The sequence below is a fragment of the Cetorhinus maximus genome, chromosome 13 (genome assembly GCF_964194155.1).
Source record: "Cetorhinus maximus chromosome 13, sCetMax3.hap1.1, whole genome shotgun sequence".
NCBI classification, from domain to species: domain Eukaryota; kingdom Metazoa; phylum Chordata; class Chondrichthyes; order Lamniformes; family Cetorhinidae; genus Cetorhinus; species Cetorhinus maximus.
The window spans coordinates 12713514-12732301 of NC_135891.1; the positions used below are offsets into that span (position 1 = coordinate 12713514).

The window sequence follows — 18788 nt, forward strand, 5'->3', positions numbered from 1 at the left end:
CAATTTCTCATTTCGTCCAAAGTGTATTAAGCCTGCTGAAGCAAGTATGAGAAATCTTAGACACTTGAGCCAAGTTCTAAGTGTTCTAATCTTAATTCAGGATTTAGAAATAGCATAGACAGAAAGCTGTTTCGAACCTCCCTTTATGACTTATCACCTGCATTTTCTCGTTGTTCAATTCAAACTTGGTGTTAACCTATAGATACTAACAATGCCATTTACAAGCTCCAATTACTTGTCAATTTGAATTTGTGCTGTTTATGTGACACTCATCCACCTTTAGTTGGGGATTTCATTGTGAATTAATGCAACTGTGCAGTGGCCTTTGGATCCTATTCTGCTGACAACTGCTGTTTTATTTTTAAATTGTCCCAAAACTGAACTCGTCCTTTAGATTACAGTTTATAGTCAGCACCATGTCCATGCCCTGCTTATCAGTTGAAACGTACCAGACCATCACTGACAATAAGTGACTGCCTCCCAAGACTCCTGAAAGATTGAAGGTCGTGACACTTTGGTGGTCTAATTTTATAGGCAACCGCAACCATCAGGTAGTTCAGCCAGCCTTCCTTCATATGGTAGCAAGAGATGGCAGGTTGTTTAGCTGTGGAAGGCTAAGATCAACCCTGTCCATACACTATCGGTAGTCAACTGATAGCAATAACTAATAGCTGCAATGGAGATTATGCCTGATATTTAATTGGCAGCTGCAGAGGGCACACTTCCCACCCAAACACAGTTGCAGTGCCTGTATTAATAATATGGCCCATATAACAACATACCACATACTACTCTGCTTAGTCGTCAATAATATTCTTTCCCCACCCCGTCACGTTTAGTGTGTTTAATGCGCATTAAACCTGTATTTCACTATCCATTTCATATTTTTCCTCCTTAGTTTCCCATCAAAAAATCTCTTATTCGAACTGGTAAGAGAGCCATATTCTGCTATTTAATGGCACATTCTGCACAGTTTGTGGTACTGTAATTGATTAATCCCTAATAATTGTTAAAAAACTGGCACCTGATTACTCCCTGATCACCTCAAGTTTTACTTTCCTCCCGGGGCTGGTTATAAACACTGAGGTAAACTTGAACTCTCCTCAACATGTGCAGTATCCAGCTGACAGTGAAAACTGCATGTATGGCTAGATACAATGCATGGTAATCGGAGATTGGGACACTCTTAATTTGTGTGGGTCAGTATCAGACCACAAATTGTGTTTACCCAGTGAACCATGAAGGGAGCCATGCAAAAATATTTTGACTTACTAAATTACATTTTTAAAAACAAAATTGTTTTCAGTCAGCTTTTTTATACTTGCTCCATGCACTTCCTTGGCCAAGGAAGTGAGCATCCCATTTCCCATTTGGACTTTCCCAGTCTTGCCTGCAGTGGACCACTGGGAGATATATTACTGTGGCATTGATTGATTAGGCATCTTCCTGATCAGATGGTCAGGCCAAAATCTTACCACAAGGCAATTTATAGGCACAACCAAAGACTTGAGTCGTGCCACACCAATGGCATGCCATTGTGCTACATCAGTGTTAGTGTCACATTTCTAAAAAGGTCCACACAAAAATCTGCATTGAACTGAAAACAGAAAACTCTGAAAATACCAGCAGGTTGAGCAGCATCAGCGAAACAGACTTAACGTTTCAACTCAATGACCTTTTGATCAGAATTGGGAAAAGTTAGAAATGTAGTAGGTGAAACGGGGGAGGGTTGATAAAGACCACAAGGGAAGATTGGTGATAGACTGAGGACTCGACATTATTTTGACTAATGGGTTGGTGGGGCAGAGCCAAAGGGAGTAGTAATAGGACAAGTAGAGAAACAAAAGATGTGCCCAGAGGAAGTGTGAATGGCCGAATCATTAACAGCTGCTGTCCGAAAGCAAAAAGAGGCGTAAAACAAGATTATGACCAAAACGTGCAAAGAAAAGGAAATAAAATGGGGCAGAGATTACAGACTGAAATTGTTGAACTCAGTGTTGAGTGCAGAAGGCTGTAAAGTGCCTAGTCAAAAGATGAGTGTGCTGTTCCTCCAGCTTATGTTGAGCTTTATTGGAACTCTGCAGTAGGCCGAGGACTTCTGAACTGAAACACAGATTAACCCTGTATTTTTGTGTATTAGTTTCTTACAGATGGGATGCTTGTCCGGGAAATGATGGCTGACCCTCTATTGAAGAAATACAGGTAACCATTGAAAAAAAACGATTCAGCTTTTGGGCTGTTACTGCTACTCAACTCTTTTTTTAAGAAGTGTATTAAATTTAACTGCAAGCAAAAAGAAGCAGCACCATGCAGCATGCTGCTTCTAAGCTGACATTGGCTAATACCTGACTCCATGTTAGTCATGAGTTTGTTTCACGTACACTTTTATTCAATACTTCTGGCTGAGAATTATGTTAAGCTAAACACATTTTGGTCCAAAACGCTCTATATCATCAAGTGCTACAGAATGTTAAATCAAAAGAAGTGCATTTCAGATTTTGTTTATTCAACATCCCATTTTAATTCACTGGGTTGGTATTGAGCTAAATAGATTGTGAACCAGAAGAATAGAACATGAGACTGACTGTAATGTGTCTCAGTTCCCTTGTGTTTATTGATGTGTTTTTGTTGCTGAGAACATGAATCATTTATAATTTTTATTGGCATTATTTCCTGCTAATTAACTTGTCACTTGATAAATATACAGTGGTTATGCTCCAGCTGTTCATTCTTAAGTGTGAACATCGACACATATCGATGGTATGCAGCTCATAGTCTTCAGAGCTTTACAATAGATAAATAAAAGCAAAATACTGCGGATGCTGGAGATCTGAAATAAAAACAGTGCTGGAAAATCTCAGCGAGTCTGGCAGCATCTGTGGAGAGTGTTACAATCCCAGCTGATAATACTGGACAAAGGCAGATCCCAGAGTGAAACATGGCTTGATAGACCCTAACTTTTTTGTTTAGAAGCCGTGGAGGAAAGATACTGAACAAATTCACAGGAGTCTGCTAACGAACTTTCAACACATAGAATAAAATATTTATTAAACAAGAAAAAGTGAACTATATTACGCCAGACAAAGAGGTTTCAAAAAATCTCAATACAAACATAAGAATATGATTCAAATATTCACAATTCCTTCACCCCAGCAATATCTTTACAAACACATACAAATTCAGAAAGATAAAACAATTTACAATATCTAACTTATACTCTAATGTTCAGGGTAAGTAGGAGGTACATGTGAATTAACAAGCAAACTGTGGCCAGACAACCACTCTCTAAAGTAAATGACAGATGTGACCAAAGCAGATTCCATGGATTTCTCAACAACCCACCCAGATATTTGTCACATTGTGAGCCAACCTGTCTCACTGAAACTTATGTCTTTGTCACGAAGGTTTCCAATCTCCATGTTTGCAGATTTTGCCTTGGAATTCTCTCCAAACATCACTCCCACTCGGATGGCTTCAACAAGGATCCACCAGCAGCATTTCAATCTCACCTGAGATTCCTTTCCCCTGGATCTCCGAGTACACTCAAGCTCCACCTTCCAAACACAATTTCAGATCTTTGGCTGTGCCAAGCAGAGCATCACTGCTCCAAAAGGCCTGTAGTAAGGAGTCACCAACCTTAGGCTGCCTCCTCGGATCCTCAGGGCTTCCCTCAAGCCTGCTTCAGTTCAAGTATGCTCCTCGCAGCTCTCTCTCGAACTTGGAGCCTATTGCTCTACTCCTTTCTTTCAACTTGACTTCTGGGACCCCTTTCCGATCCCTGTCTCTGTCCCTGCCTGGGACTTTCTTCTGGGACCTCTGCTTGTTCCCTTCCTGTGTTCTGCTCCTTGGGACACCTCCCTCAGTAATGGCGCTCCGGTTCAGGTCACCTGACCTGCATTTTGCACTGTTTTTACTCCTGTGCAGGCGCGCAGAGCCAGTGCCCGGCCTGAAGCCGTGAAAGCCCTGAACTGCGCGCGTGAGGCTATTTCCCAGCCAGCGCAAAGCACGAGAGGCCCTGAGGCTCATCGAAAACTGGAGTTCCCAACCTCTGACTTCAGATTTTAAGGTAAGTATTGCAATTTCATCACAAGTGAAACAGTCAATGCTTTGGGTCCAATATGACCCTTCGGAACAGATGATGTAGACCGGAACCTGAATAAAACTATGCCCCAGGCCCAAACTTTTAAAAAAGATTAAATGTGATAGTTTTATGGGGGGCAATGGGAGTGATTCCAAGGCAATCGCCTTATCTCTGGCTCAGATGATAGTTATCAACTGTTTGAGTTTCCTTCTTTTGGCTTATATACGAATCTCAATGATGACTTCTTATCATGTCCCAAATGTTCCATTAATTTTCATACAGTCTTCACAATAGTACCTTATTAAGAAATGTGCAGAGACACATAACATAAAAAGGAAGCTTATTAATTTTCTTAATTTTCTTTCTTTCACACTCCCTCTTAAGGTGTTGATGCCTTGCTGGAGGTTGATTCTTCACTCAAGTTACCATTGTTCATGTTGTGAGGCTTGATAGTGAGATAGGGAAGCTGTCTGAAGGCTGGGGGAAGATATCACACCAGAGCCCAAAGTTGCCTCCATTGTGATGTCCACATGCAGCAGGGTTGCCATATGTCTCTTTGGAATGGGAATCTTCTTTGATTTTTTTCCTCCCCTGACCTAGGGATGTTGAGGCCAATTGTAGCCTCCTTGATTTCACAGAACTCCACACAAACCAGGGGTGTTCCTGGAATTTTCCTGGTCGATAGGGCTCGTTTACACTCTGAACTATGAAGGCAGCATGAGATAAGGACAGTTGGACCAGCCAAGTTCATTTCTTCAGTAACCTAACTCTCCAGCTTTGAATCCATCTGGATTTTAAACACTTATACTACCCTGCTTGACAGGATATTTATCATCCTTTGTGTTTAGTGTCTAATGTAAATTTACTTTTCACAAGTTTATATTTATGACCTGTCGTGTTTTATATTCAGGCAATGTATTTAAGGTTTGTCTTACCTACTCCTTTAAACATTTTAGACATTCTCTGGGGATCTCTACGTTTGTCAAATTCTACTTTGTCCAATGTAACAAATTTGCAGAATTATTACTTCTGGACAGTTTGTAAACAAAATATTGAGAAAGCAATGAAAACATTATGAGGATCACGACATCCCTGTTTGTACCTATAACCTAGATATTTTAGTTCCAACATGAATCCAATTAAAATGCACAGGTTAATGCTGGTATTAAAATTATGCCAACCAATAAAATTAGGCTTTTGATTCTTCATGAAGTACATTCCTGATTTGAACCAGACTGTTTGAGCAAGTAATGAACTTCTGTTCATCTGGGCCACTGATTTTGGTCACAGAATGACATACTTAAATGTGAGGATGGAAAGAATGTGAATAAAATGCAAGTCACAGAACTTACGCATGGCATTATAGGTGGGTAGGATATGACATTCTGGTTCCTTCCTCCACAATGACACATCATGTACATTTCCCATCTTTAAGTCTTTTGGTTAAAGGCTTCCCAGAATGAAGACCCGGAAACTGAATTAATCCAACCCAACGTCGCCTTTTTATCCTAAAACCTATTTGAAGTCTAGCATTGCAGAAGACCAAGAGTCGACATGTGGGGCATAGTGAACAGGAAAGAGGAGTCATTTGCAAATTGGGAAGAAAGAGAAGGAAAAATCTGGGATGAGGGTCGGGAGTGAATTTCGATTAACTTAAGGACTTGAGCACAAAAGTCTAGGCTGACTCTCAAAAGCAGCACTGAAGGAGTGCTGCACTTCGGAGGCCTCTGAGGTGGACGGAAAAGATCCAGTGACACTATTTCGAAGAAGAGCAAGGGAGTTAACCCCAGTGTCTTGGCCAATATTTACCCCTCAATCAACATCACAAAAACAGATTAGCTAGTCATTATCTTATTGCTGTTTGTTTACTGTTTGCTTCTCTGCAGCAAAGAGCGAGAGCGTAGAAAGCTGTGTTGCCTGCCTGATGCCAGGGTTCGGGACATCTGCTCAGGGTTGGAGAGGAAATTGCAGTGGGAGGGGGAGGATCCAGTCAACTTGGTCCATGTAGGTACCAATGACAGGACAAGGAACGAGGTTCTGCATAGTCAATATGAGAAGTTAGGTACCAAATTAAGAAGCAGAACCTCAAAGGTAATATCTCTGGACCATGTGCAAATTGGCATAGGACAAATAAGATTAGAGAGATGAATGCATGGCTCAAAGACTGGTGTGGGAGAAGTGGGTTCTGGTTCATGGGCACTGGCACCAGTACTAGGGATAGTTGGGGCTGTACTGTTGGGATGGTCTACACCTGAACGTGCTAGGACCTATGTTCTTGCGAATCGAGTAACTAGGGAAGCAGAGAGGTCTTTAAACTAAACAAGGTGGGTGAAGGATCAAGCTTGGGTAAATGTGGCAGATCAAGGGGTAGATTCAAGGCAGGAGATCATAATAGTAATATGGAAAGTGTGGATCCTAGAATACCAGGAAGGGACAGAGAGATAAAACCTAGGAATACACCAATAGTCAAGACCAGATGTTACAAAGATAACAATAAGACAAAACTAATGGCTCTGTATCTGAATATGGAGATGTGGCTACAGGATGACAAGGATTGGGTCCTGAATATTGAGGGGTATATGATAATCAAGAAGAATAGGAAGCTAGGTAAAGGTGGAGGGGTAACACTGTTGATCAAGGATGGCATTGGTGCAATAGTTGGAGATGACCTTCGTTCAGAAGATCAGGATGTAGAATCAGTTTGGGTGGAGATGAGGAATAGTAGGGGAAAGAAGTCACTAGTGGGAGTGGTCTACAGGCCCCCTAACAGTAACCACAATGTAGGACAAAGTATGCTAGAAGAAATATTGGTTGCTTGTGATAAAGAGACAGCAATAATCATGGGTGATTTTAATCTACATATGAGCAGAAAAAATCAGATTGGCTGTAGCAGCCTGGATGAGGAGTTCATACAATGCTTTCGAGAGAGGTATTTTTTGGAGCAGCACATTCTGGAACCAATCAGAGAGCAGATTATGTTAGACTTGGTATTGTGTCATGTGACAGGATATAATGTTGGAATTGTATAAAACACTGGTGAGGCCACAACTGGAGTATTGTGTGCAGTTCTGGTGACCACATTACAGGAAGGACATAATAGCTCTGGAGAGCGTGCAGAGGAGGTTTACAAGAATGTTGCCAGGGTTAGAAAAATGTAGCTACGAGGAGAGATTGGATAGGTTGGGGTTATTTTCCTTGGAACAAAGAAGTTGGTGGTAGAGGCAGAAACTCTAAACTCTTTTAAAAAGTACCTGGATCTGCACCTTAAGTGCTGTAAACTACAGGGCTATGGGCCGGGTGCAGGAAGGTGGGATTAGAAAGGGCACCTGGGTGTCCTTGGGCTGGCATGGACAAGATGGGCCGAATGGCCTCCTTCTGTGCTGTAACTTTTCTATGGTTCTATGGATAGCAAGAGTTTCTACAGGTATTTAAAAAGGAAAAGAGTAATTAAAATGAGTGTTGGTCCCCTGGAGAGTGACAGTGGGGAGTTAATAGTAGATAATAAGGAAATGGAGGAAGAAATGGACAAATATTTTGTTTCTGTCTTCACTATAGAGGATACAAAAACATTCTAGTAATAGCTGTAAATCAGGAGATAGAAGGGAGAGGGGAACTTGGTGAAATTACAATCACTAGGGCAGTGGTACTGAGCAAACTGTTGGAGCTGTGGGCTGACAAGTCTCTGATCCTGATGGATTTCATCCTAGAGTCTTAAAAGAGGTGGCTAATGAGGTAGTAGATGCGTTGCTGTTAATTTTCCAAATTTGGCTAGATTCTGGAAAGGTTCCATCAGACTAGAAGGTAGCAAATATAACCCCTCTGTTCAAGAAGAAAAGGCGAAAGAAAATAGTAAACTATAGGCCAGTTAGCTTGATGTCTGTCGTGGGGAAGGCGTTAGAATCAATCATCAAGGAGGTTAAAGCCGGGCACTTAGAGAAACTCGAGGTAATTGGGAAGAGTCAGCGTGGTGTGTAAAGGGTGAAATCTTGTTTAACCAATTTATTGGAGTTCTTTGAAAGAGTAATATGCACTGTGGATAAAGGGAAGCCTGTAGACGTGCTGTACTTGGATTCGCAGAAGACATTTGATAAGATGCCACATCAAAGGTTATTGTGTAAAATAAAAGTTCATGGTGTAGGGGATAACATATTAACATGGATAGAAGATTGGCTGGCTGACAGAAAACAGAGTATGCATAAATGGGTCTTTTTCTGATTGGCAGGTTGTGATGAGTGGAGTCCCGCAGGGGGTCTGTGCTGGGGCCTCAACTTTTTACAATGAGAGGAGTGAAGGCATTAAATTTTTAGATGACACAAAGATAGGTAGGAAAATATGTTGTGAAGAGGACAGAAGGAGGTTGCAGACTGGTATAGATAGGTTGAGTGAGTGGGTAAAAATCTGGCAGATGGAGTATAATGTAGGAAACTGAAGTTGTTCATTTGGCAGGAAGAATAAAAAAGCAGAGTATTGCTTAAACAGAGAATGGCTGCAGAATTCCGGGGGGCAGAGGGATCTAGGTGTTCTAGTGTACGAATCACAAAAAAGTTAGTATGCAGGTACAGCAAGTAATCAGGAAGGCTTATGCAATGCCATCCTTTATTATGAGGAATTGAACATAAAAATAAGGATGTTATGCTTCAGTTATACAGGGCATTGGTGAGACCACATCTTGAATATTGTGTGCAGTTTTGGTCTCATTAAGGAAGAGTGTAAATGAGTTGGAGGCGGTTCAGAGGAGGTTTACTAGCTCTGAAGAAGAGTCATACGGACTCGAAACGTTAACTCAGTCTTTTGCTTCACAGATGCTGTTAGACCTGCTGAGTTTTTCCGGCGTTTTCTGTTTTTGTTTCAGATTTCCAGCATCCACAGTATTTTGCTTTTACTAGAGTGATACCTGGAATGCGCAGGTTTTCTTTGGAGGAAAGGTTTGACAGACTGGGCTTGTTTCCACTGGAGTTTAGAAGAGTGAGGGATGACTTGATTGAAGTATGTAAGATCCTGAATAGTCTCAACAAGGTGGATGTGGAAAAGATGTTTCCTCTTGTGGGTGAGTCCAGAACTAGGGGGGCACCATTTTAAAATTAGGGGTCGCCCTTTTAGGACAGAGATGAGGAGACTTTTTTTCTGAGGATTGTGTGACTTTGGAACTCTGCCTCTGAAGGTGCTGGAAGTGGGGTCAATTAATATTTTTAAAGCAGAGGTAGATAGATTTTTGTTAGGCAAGGGAATCAATGGAGGTAGATGGGAATGTGCAATTCGAAACAAACAGATCAGCCGATTTGAATGGCGGAGCAGGCTTGAGGGGCCAAATGGCCTACATCTCCTATTTCATAAGTTCATATGTGGGAGTTTGCTGTGCACAAATTGCTGTGATTCCTATTTTAAAACAGTGACTACATTTCAAAAGTACCTCCTTATCTGTAAAATACTTTGGAATGATCTATGAAAGTGAAGTGCACGATATAAATGCAAGTCTTTCTTTCTTTAAGTTGCTATTTTTATCTATCAAAATCCATGGATGGAATTTAGTACCCTCCCTCATGGAGGGTTTCATGGCACAGTGATATTTAATCAGGTGGGAGGGTAATGGATGGGGACACTGCCCTGATTAGGTCTGTGGCAGGAAGGCCCTTGGACGGCCTACCCACCCTGCCACTAATTGAGGCCCTTAAATGGGCAATTAGCGTTCACTTAAGGGCCTCATCCCACGGCCTCATCCAGTGGCAGGTGGGGGACTTGGCATGTGGGAAGCCCCAAAAGCAAACCCCAGCTTGGTTGTTTGCAGGCTTCCAGGAGATCCGTTGTTGTCAGGCACTCAGTGCCTGATCGAGGGATCCGGTATCAGGGAGGAGAGGCCCGCTGAGAGCCACCACACCCTCCTCACCCTCTCCCGCGACACCTCTCACCCCCTGCCATCACTCATGTGCCTGGGTGGGTCCATGGTGATCTTAGGCCTCAGGTAGATGCAACTCCAGTAGCAGCCGCCACCTCCCCAGTGGTGTTGTCGGTCAATGAAGAGTTGCCGGTTACGATTGGCCAGCAGTTCTCTGTGCGCAGGACTTCCAACCCTGGGGTCCTTGATCCCAGGAAGGGTCCTCGCCACCCTGATTGGCACTTAATGCGGTAGGCCTTCCCAAAAGGAGGCAACGTGGGGCTCTCCAGCAAGACCCCCATCAGCTCCATTAAATACCATCCCAAATGCATATCATCACGCAACCTCTATAGAAGTGTTAATTTTGTAAATTTGTCACACTGCATTTTATGAAGAAGAGTGCAGAATTTTCACTTTTTTTCTCAATTTGCAATATCCTTTACCATACTGAAACATTTGTATTCTAGTGTTAATAGGTTTTGCGTTGTGGTATTCACCTCAGTACTATTGTGGGGAGGGAACATGGTGAGGTTTGATTGTTTCATGCGTCTGACTTTCTAATGGGTTCTTGTGTTTTCCCTCATTTCAGTGTTCTCCTGTTGGATGAGGCCCATGAAAGAACCTTGTACACAGACATAGCTATTGGCTTATTAAGAAAGGTCAGCAATCTGCAGTGCACTTTGAATATGTTTGATGAATGCAAACCTCAGGATTTTCTTCAGGTTTTGTTCTGAGAAGATAAGATCTGGGATTGAGAAGAAAACATTTTATATTTGTATTCAACTTATCTGCAGGCATTTCTTGATTTAAAAAGATACCCAGCAGACCCATCACCATCGAGACAGGAGCGACAGATTTTGGGTGTTGACCTTTTTCTCAAATTTACAACATTTTCATTTTATCTCCAGAATTTTTTTAGTAGTTTTGTAGAAGAACTGATAAACCAGCTCTTTCTGAGGCAATTAGAGAGGTGTGGTGATTTATTTCTGGATGGTATTGCATTTCTGTCATTAAGATTAAATGGTATACAGCCCATAATACCTTTGTTCTGTGTTTAAAAAAACACCCATTGAAAGTCCTAACTCTGAACCCATGTCTGTCCCTAGCTGCTTCTATCTTGCTTTGCCCTCTCCAAGTGTATCTTGTCCATTAGACCCACGTACTGCTCCCTAATGTTCGAAGACAAAAACAGTGCTGAAATCTGACAAAGGACTGGACAAGCCAAAAGTGTTTTTAATCCAAAAGATCTTGGAGAAAGATGCATTGGCTTTGTTGCCCAAATGCATTGTTCGTCATATATTTTTTTCCTTTCTCTGTAGATTCAGAAGAAAAGAGGGGATCTTCGCCTTATCGTGTCCTCTGCTACACTGGATGCAGAGGTATGTCCTACAGATACAATGTGTGTATAAACCCAGAGTAGGCATATCATTCTCATCCCTCTCTCTGTAAGCTCCTTCAGCCCTACAACCCTCTGAGACCTCTGCATTCCTCCAATTCTGGTCTCTTGCTTATCCCAATTTTCTTTGCCCCACTATTAGTAGCTGTGCTTTCAACTACCTCAGTCCTAAATTCTGGAATTTCCTCCCCAAAACTTTATGGCTCTCTACCTCTCCCATCTCCTTTAAGATACTCCTTAAAACCTACCTCTTTACCAAGCTTTTGATTACCTGTCCTTATATCTCCTCATGTGGCTTGATGTTGTTTGATAACACACCTGTGAAGAGCCTTAGGATGTTAAAGGTGCATTTTGAACACAAATTGTTGTTGTTGCATCTCGCAGACTAATCTGAAATCAGACTCGCACTTAGAGGCACAATCGAGATAGAAGGATCACTTCTTTATGTGATTGGAAGAACAGTAACACACTTGTGGGTGGACTGTAGTGTAAAAATGGTGGCAAGTCACTCAATTGTAGATCGTCCTCCACTAATCTTCGATCAGCCAATCTGCTACAGGAACATACAGACTATCAGGTTAAATTTCCATGGTGAGAGAAGGGGGGCTTCTAATTGTCCACCATAACTTCAGCAGAACCTCTAGCGAAAAGCCATTTGTGTGGGGTTTATGGATCTTCCATTGAGATTGCAACAGACAATCGGAAGAATCTTCCCCATGTATTTAATCCTTGTCACCTGACCCCCACCCTGTGCCAGCACACTTTGATGATTCAGATGGGGCAGTGAGTGGGTCATTGCAATTGGCTGCAGTAACCCTGGGTTACTGGATCACTGCTTCTTGATATGACAACAACACTAATGATAAATCTTCCAAACCACTGTACAGAATGTTACTGATGAGAGCTGCTTCAACGTTTCACTTTATTTTGAGGGGGTTTCCTCAGTAGTTTCTCTGGCTCTTTGCCTTTCAGTTTGTTTTCAGCCCACAAGTGTTGAAATACCAATCTCACAGTTGTATGTTGTATCAGGAAACTAAATCTTCCTTATAAAACTGCATTGTTGTTCCACGTGCCTATGGTGATTGATGACTTTTTTTTAACTTTCTTTATTGCAGAAATTTCGAGGTTTTTTCAATATGAATGAGACCACTGACCCGAGTAAGGATACCTGTGCCATTCTCACCGTGGAGGGTCGGACGTTTCCAGTTGACATTTTTTATACATTAAGGTACATTTTGGGGCTATGGGAAAAGAGCTGGGGTGTGGGACGGTAGATATTTCTCTTAAAGCAGTGGTTCACAAACTTTTTTATCCACAGACCACTATGGCAGGACAAAAGACCCCACAGACCACCCACCGGTCCGACCATACCCTCCCCCCACTTCACTTTTGCTAGCTACCACGGCCACGCTAATCGGAATTAATGGGAGGAATGATGCTGCTTGTGATGAGACAACAATGAGGTGATGCCTGGTTCCAGTCACCTCAGTCCCAGGACATTGGTGCAGGAGTTCCTCAGGGTAGTGCCCTAGGCCCAATCATCTTCAGCTGCTTCATTGATGACCTTCCCTCCATCATAAGGTCAGAAGTGGAGATGTTCGCTGATGATTGCACAATGTTCAGCACCATTCGCAACTCCTACTGGAGCAGACCATGCCCATTTGCAGCAAGACCTGGATGACACTCAGGTTTGGGTGGATAAGTGGCAAGTAATATTTGTAACACACAAATGCCAAGCAATGACCATCTCCAACAAGAGAGAATCTAACAATCTTCCCTTGACATTCAATGGCATTACCATCGCTGAACCCCCCACTATCAACATCCTGGGGGGTTACTATTTGACCAGAAACTGAACTGGACCAGCCATATAAATACTGTGGCTACAGATCAGAGGCTGGGAATTCTGCAGTAAGCCATTAACCTTGTGCTTCCCCAAAGACTGTCCATCATCTACAAGGCACAAGTTAGGAGTGTGATGAAATACTCTTCTGAAATACTTGCCTGGATGATTGTAGCTCCAACAACACTCAAGAAGCTCAACACCATCCAGGACAAAGCAGCCCGCTAGAAAGGCACCCTACCCACTATGTTAAAAATTAGGCCCCTCCATCACCATTGCACAGTGACAGCAAAGTGTACCATTTACAAGATGCACTGCAGTAGCTCATCAAGGCTCCTTTGAAAACTGCAACTTCTACCACCTAGAAGGACAGGGCAGTAGACACGTGGGAACACCAGTAACTGCAAGTTCCCCTCCAAGCCACGCGCCATCCTGACTTGCAACTACATCGCTGTTCCTTCATTATCATTTGGTTGAAATCCTGGAACTCCCTCCATAACAGCACTCTGGGTGTACCTACACTACAGCAGTTCAAGAAGGTGGCTCACCACCATCTTATCGAGGGCAATTAGGGATGGGCAACAAATGCCAGCGATGCCCATACCCCATGAATAAATATTTTTTAAAATCAGGTCATCCAGGTGAACAGGAGAAAACTCTGTCCATATTGCCTTTTCTCTTGTCAGTCGTTTGTGTAACTCAGCCAGTATAGGTTTTCAGCTCACAAATTAACTGAATTTTTTGTGTTATTAATATCTGGAAAACTGCATGGCATGAAGACTACATGATCTGATGAAATGATTAAGTGTTAATATTATAGCTTGTGCATCGAATCTGTGCAGGGATTGAAATGTATGGAGTGCACTAGTCACCACCTCGTGAGTGGAGAAGCAGCAGAGCGAGTGACAGAGAGTGAAGGAAATCTTCCAGTGCCTGCCTGAAATAGACACCAGGAGGTGTTTAACAGTTATTCTGTTAACTCTTTCCCTGAATAAAACAAACAAAATAGAAGAAAGAATAAACCATATGGCCCATGAGCCTGCTCCTCCATTCAATAAGGTCATGACTGATATTCTGCTTCAGCCCCACTTTCCCATCCTTCCCCACATCACTTGATCCCTTTAGTGCTCAAAAATCTATTGATTTCAGTCTTGAATATATTCAGTGACTGACCATCCATCGCCCTCTAGGGTAGAGAATTCCAAAGATTCACAATCCTCTGAGTGAAGAAATTTCTCTTTCTTTGTGTTATAAATGGCTGACCCCTTACCCTGAGACCATAACCCATAATTCTTGAATCTTCACCTTCCCCAAAAGCAGCCACCTGGCCTGATCCTCTACTCAATCCCTTTCCACATCTGTCAGGAGACACTAAGAATATAATAGGGTGGAGATTTTTGTTTTATTATTTGTTCATGGGAAGTGGGCGTCACTGGCTAGGCCAGCATCTATTGTCCATCCCTAATTGCCCATCAGAAGGTGGTGGTTAGCTGCCTTCTTGAACCACTGCAGTCCATGTGGTGTAGGTACATCCACAGTGCTGTTAGGGAGGGAGTTCCAGGATTTTGACCCAGTGACAGTGAATGAACAGCGATATATTTCCAAGTCAGGATGGTGAGTGGCTTGGTGGGGAACTTGCAGGTGGTGGTGTTCCCATCTATCTGCTGTCCTTACCCTTCTAGATGGTAGTGGTCGTGGGTTTGGAAGGTGCTATCTAAGGAGGCTTGGTGAGTTCCTGCAGTGCATCTTGTAGATGGTACACACTGCTGCTACTGTGCGTCAGTGGTGGAGGGGGTGAATGTCTTTTTGTGAAGGGGGTGCCAATGAAGCAGGCTGCTTTGTCCTGGATGTTGTTAAGCTTCTTAAGCTTGACAACGGAGCTGCACTCCGACAGGCAAGTGGGGAGTACACCTTTACACTCCTGACTTTTGCCTTGTTGTAGGTGGACAGGCTTTGGGGAGTCAAGAGGTGTCACCACAGGAGTCATAGCCTCTGACCTGCTCTTGTAGCTGCAGTATTTATATGACTAGTACAGTTCAGTTTCTGGTCATTGGTAGCCCCTAGGATGTTGATAGTGGTGGATTCAGCGATGGTAATGCCAATGTCAAGGGGCAATGGTTAGATTCTCTCTTGTTAGAGATGATTATTGCCTGGCACTTGTGTGGCATGAATGTTACTTGCCACTTGTCAGCCCAGGTCTGGATATTGTCCAAATCTTGCTGCATTTGGACATGGTCTGCTTCAGTATCTGAGCAGTCACAAATGGTGCTGAGCATTGTGCAATCATCAGCAAATATCCCCACTTCCGACCTTATGATAGAAGGAACATCATTGATGAAGCAGCTGAAGATGGTTGGGCCTTGGCCCTTAGGAGCCCCTGCAGTGATGTCCTGGGACTGAGACAATTGACCTCCAACAACCACAACCATCTTCCTTTTGTTCTAGGTATGAGTCTAACCAGCAGAGAGTTTTCCCCTCGATTCCCATTGATTCCAGTTTTGCTAGGGCTGCAATTACTTAAACACACAATCTAGACTTTAGTATAGTACTGAGAGTTCTGACTTTTGGAAGATACAGAGAGCCTGTCCTCTCAGGGAGATGTGAACACTGCCTTGGCACTTTTCAAAGAAGTCCTACTGGGATCCTGACCAATGTTTATTCCGTGATCAGCATCACCAAATGCAGATTATCTGGTCATTTATCTCATTTCTGTTTTTGGGGCTTGCAGTGCACACAAATGTTATAAACATATTTCGTACGCACTTTAAAAATACATAACTCGCTGTGAAGCAATTTGGGACATCTAGCGATCATGAAAGTTGTTAAATAAATGCAAATTCTTTCCACCTTTTTCCTCCCCTCTCACCCATCGCAAATATGTGATTTGAATTTTTTGGCTCCATTTCAAAATTTCTTTTCAATGTGTCATGTTTCTTTCATTGCACATAATTCTGTTTGTGGAGAATGTCAACAAATATCCTTATTCCAACCAGCAGGAGGTGCTGCAGAGTAAGTGTTCATAACTTATTCTTTGCTTTAACCTCACTGCTTCTTTCTAGGGCACAGCCAAGATCAGGAATTTGATATGGGTGGGGAAGTGTGGGGACTGGGGTGGTGGGAGGTTGGGGACTAGCATGGACACAATTTTCTACTCTGTCACCAAATTTCGCACACAGCTCTGCAAACCTTAACTGACTGTTGTAATTTTGTTTTTCTTTTCTCTTGTGCTCTCAGCCCAGTTCCTGATTATGTGAAAGCTACAGTGGAAACAGTTACGAAAATCCACCAGAACGAGACTGATGGGGACATCCTAGCATTTCTAACTGGCCAGGTACTTTTCTCCGTGTTCGTCTAAGTGTTTTCTGGTTTAATGTTTCTAAGTTTCCTTTAAATTTTGTCTTTGGTTTTGCAGTCTCCCTAATTTAGGGGCTGCATTCATTTTGTCCCTCGTTTTGTTAATTTAGTTTAATTGGTTGACTCTGAAAGAGACAAGTGTTTTCTCCTGGCTTGTCAATTGGTTGGAGCATAAATGTTAACGAGGTTGAGAAAGAAACTTACTTACCCTGGTTCTTGTGGCCCCCAAAGTGATGGAAATACTGTTGCTGTGAAGGTTTGCTGGGGCACTGTGCTAACCATCTATCCACACCGACTTTGTAAAACTGGCAGTGTTCACCTCAATAACTTTTTTGGCCAGTGTTCTCCCCTCCTTATCTCTTCTCAAGGTTTGCTGGATACTGTTACCTGGCTATCCTTCAGCGTTTCAGTCAAGCAGCTACCGTTGATGTGCGAGTGTCAACAAACTATCGGTGATTACAAGCCGAGTCTCATCCTGTTCTCACTCGCTTACTGGCACTTTCAGTTGAGGCACTGGACGGTGACAGGTAGCAGAAAACACATGGTCAATTCCCCTCTTATGGATTCAGGCATTAATTCTTCAGGTATTCATTCTCAGAGTATCAAGGTGTTGCGGACAGAATTTGTGTGGTCCCTTCCGGTTGGTAATCAGGATGTTTCCATGTAAGGTGTGTGTGTGTGTGTGTGTGTGTGTTGTCTTTCCCTCCGAGTGATTTTTTTTTTTCTAAATTCCAGCAGCTGGCTTTTTGGTAATTTTTTAAAAATAAAGAAGGTTATTTATTATCTCACACTTTCCCCGAAGCATAAAAGTATGTTAGGACGTCTCAATCACTGGCCTCAGTCTCACTGTAACACATGCAAGGATTAGATACAGATGAAGTTAAAGCAGTAATTATAAAAATGGAATTTCTAACTCAGTCTCTGTAGGCCTGATGTCGTCTTAGTCGAGTTGATACTCTAGCTGAAGTGAAGGTCTTTTAGAAACAAAGGATTCTCGTGAAGCTGTGAAGCCTCTTGTAGACGAATAGCCAGGAGATTGGTTCTTGGGTGGACTTGGCAAGTACAGTACTTTAGCTGCATTAGAAGACTTTCAGCTATGATGGTTTCGCTGTTTCAGATGTTTCTGGTGTTTCTCTGCTACACTTGCTTTGATCAGGGTATTTTAAACTGCAGTCCTTGACAGTTAGTTTCAGTCCCATGACTGCAGTGTTTACACTGCTAGGGTCCAGACTACCATGATACAATGCAGTTGACAATGGTCATACACTCTTATTTCTGCCCCAACTTAGCTCCAATATCCTCCTCTGTTCAGTATGGGACTCAGAGACATTCGAGAGATCCCATATTCCTCAAAATACTGCGGATGCTGGAGACCTGAAATAAAAACAGAAAGTGCTGGAAAGATAGTTCCGAAGAAGAGTCACATTGGGTTTGAAATGTTAACTCTGTTTCTCTTTCCACAGAAGCTGCCAGACTTACTGAATTTTTTCAGCACTTTCTGCTTTTATCCTATATTCTTCAGATGCTGGTTCATCCTTACACAATGAGATGTTTAACCTTCACAGGTGGCTGTGATGTACCCTTATCCAGATCCATGTTTAACTAAATATTGGCCACAGAATCGAATACTGTCCACAGTTTGAATGTCCTTAGTCACAGGTTAAGTTGCGGCCATCTTAACAGAGTTTGTGACCACTTCCATAACGTCCAATCTTACAGTTCATAATATCCAATATCCCCATGCTTGTACTGCGCGTGACGGATGTCATTGGCAAAGTTGGCATTTATTGCCCATACCTAGTTGCCTTTAAAGATGTTGGGTGGTCTTCTTGGGGAATTCTAAGAATTTGGCCCAGCGGCGATGAAGGAACGGTAATTACATGTTCAAGGTGGGGTGGTCTGTAACTTGGAGGCGATAATGTTCCCATGTAGCTGCTGCCCTTATCCATCTAGATCATGGAGTTCACAGGTTAGGTAGTTGCTTCAATTAAACATTTCTCAGTTGCTGCAAGTGCAACCTGTAGATGGTACGCACTGCAGCCACAGTACATTGTTGGTGGAGGGAGTGGATGTTTAAGGTGGTAAGTGGGGTGTCGATCAAGCAGATTGCTTTGTAGCACAGGTATCATTAATAGCTAACAGCACAGACGTGTGGTCAAATCTGTCCTGTATGATTCGGCTACTAGTTAACCTCATTGAACCATTACAGTAGCTGGCTCCTTATAGTAACCTGCACTTAATG

The 18788-nt window shown here is 42.6% G+C and overlaps 1 protein-coding gene across 2 annotated transcripts in view; it reads left to right on the top strand.

Moving 5' to 3' along the window:
- dhx35 (DEAH-box helicase 35) overlaps window positions 1–18788 on the top strand; it is a 59763-nt gene that overhangs the window by 14687 nt on the left and 26288 nt on the right. For both annotated transcript variants that reach the window (XM_078554965.1, XM_078554966.1), the window contains exons 6-10: window positions 2141–2202; window positions 10543–10612; window positions 11273–11332; window positions 12465–12577; window positions 16427–16523. In XM_078554965.1, coding sequence (XP_078411091.1) covers window positions 2141–2202; window positions 10543–10612; window positions 11273–11332; window positions 12465–12577; window positions 16427–16523 — 402 coding nt within the window. The remainder of the gene's footprint in view (window positions 1–2140; window positions 2203–10542; window positions 10613–11272; window positions 11333–12464; window positions 12578–16426; window positions 16524–18788) is intronic.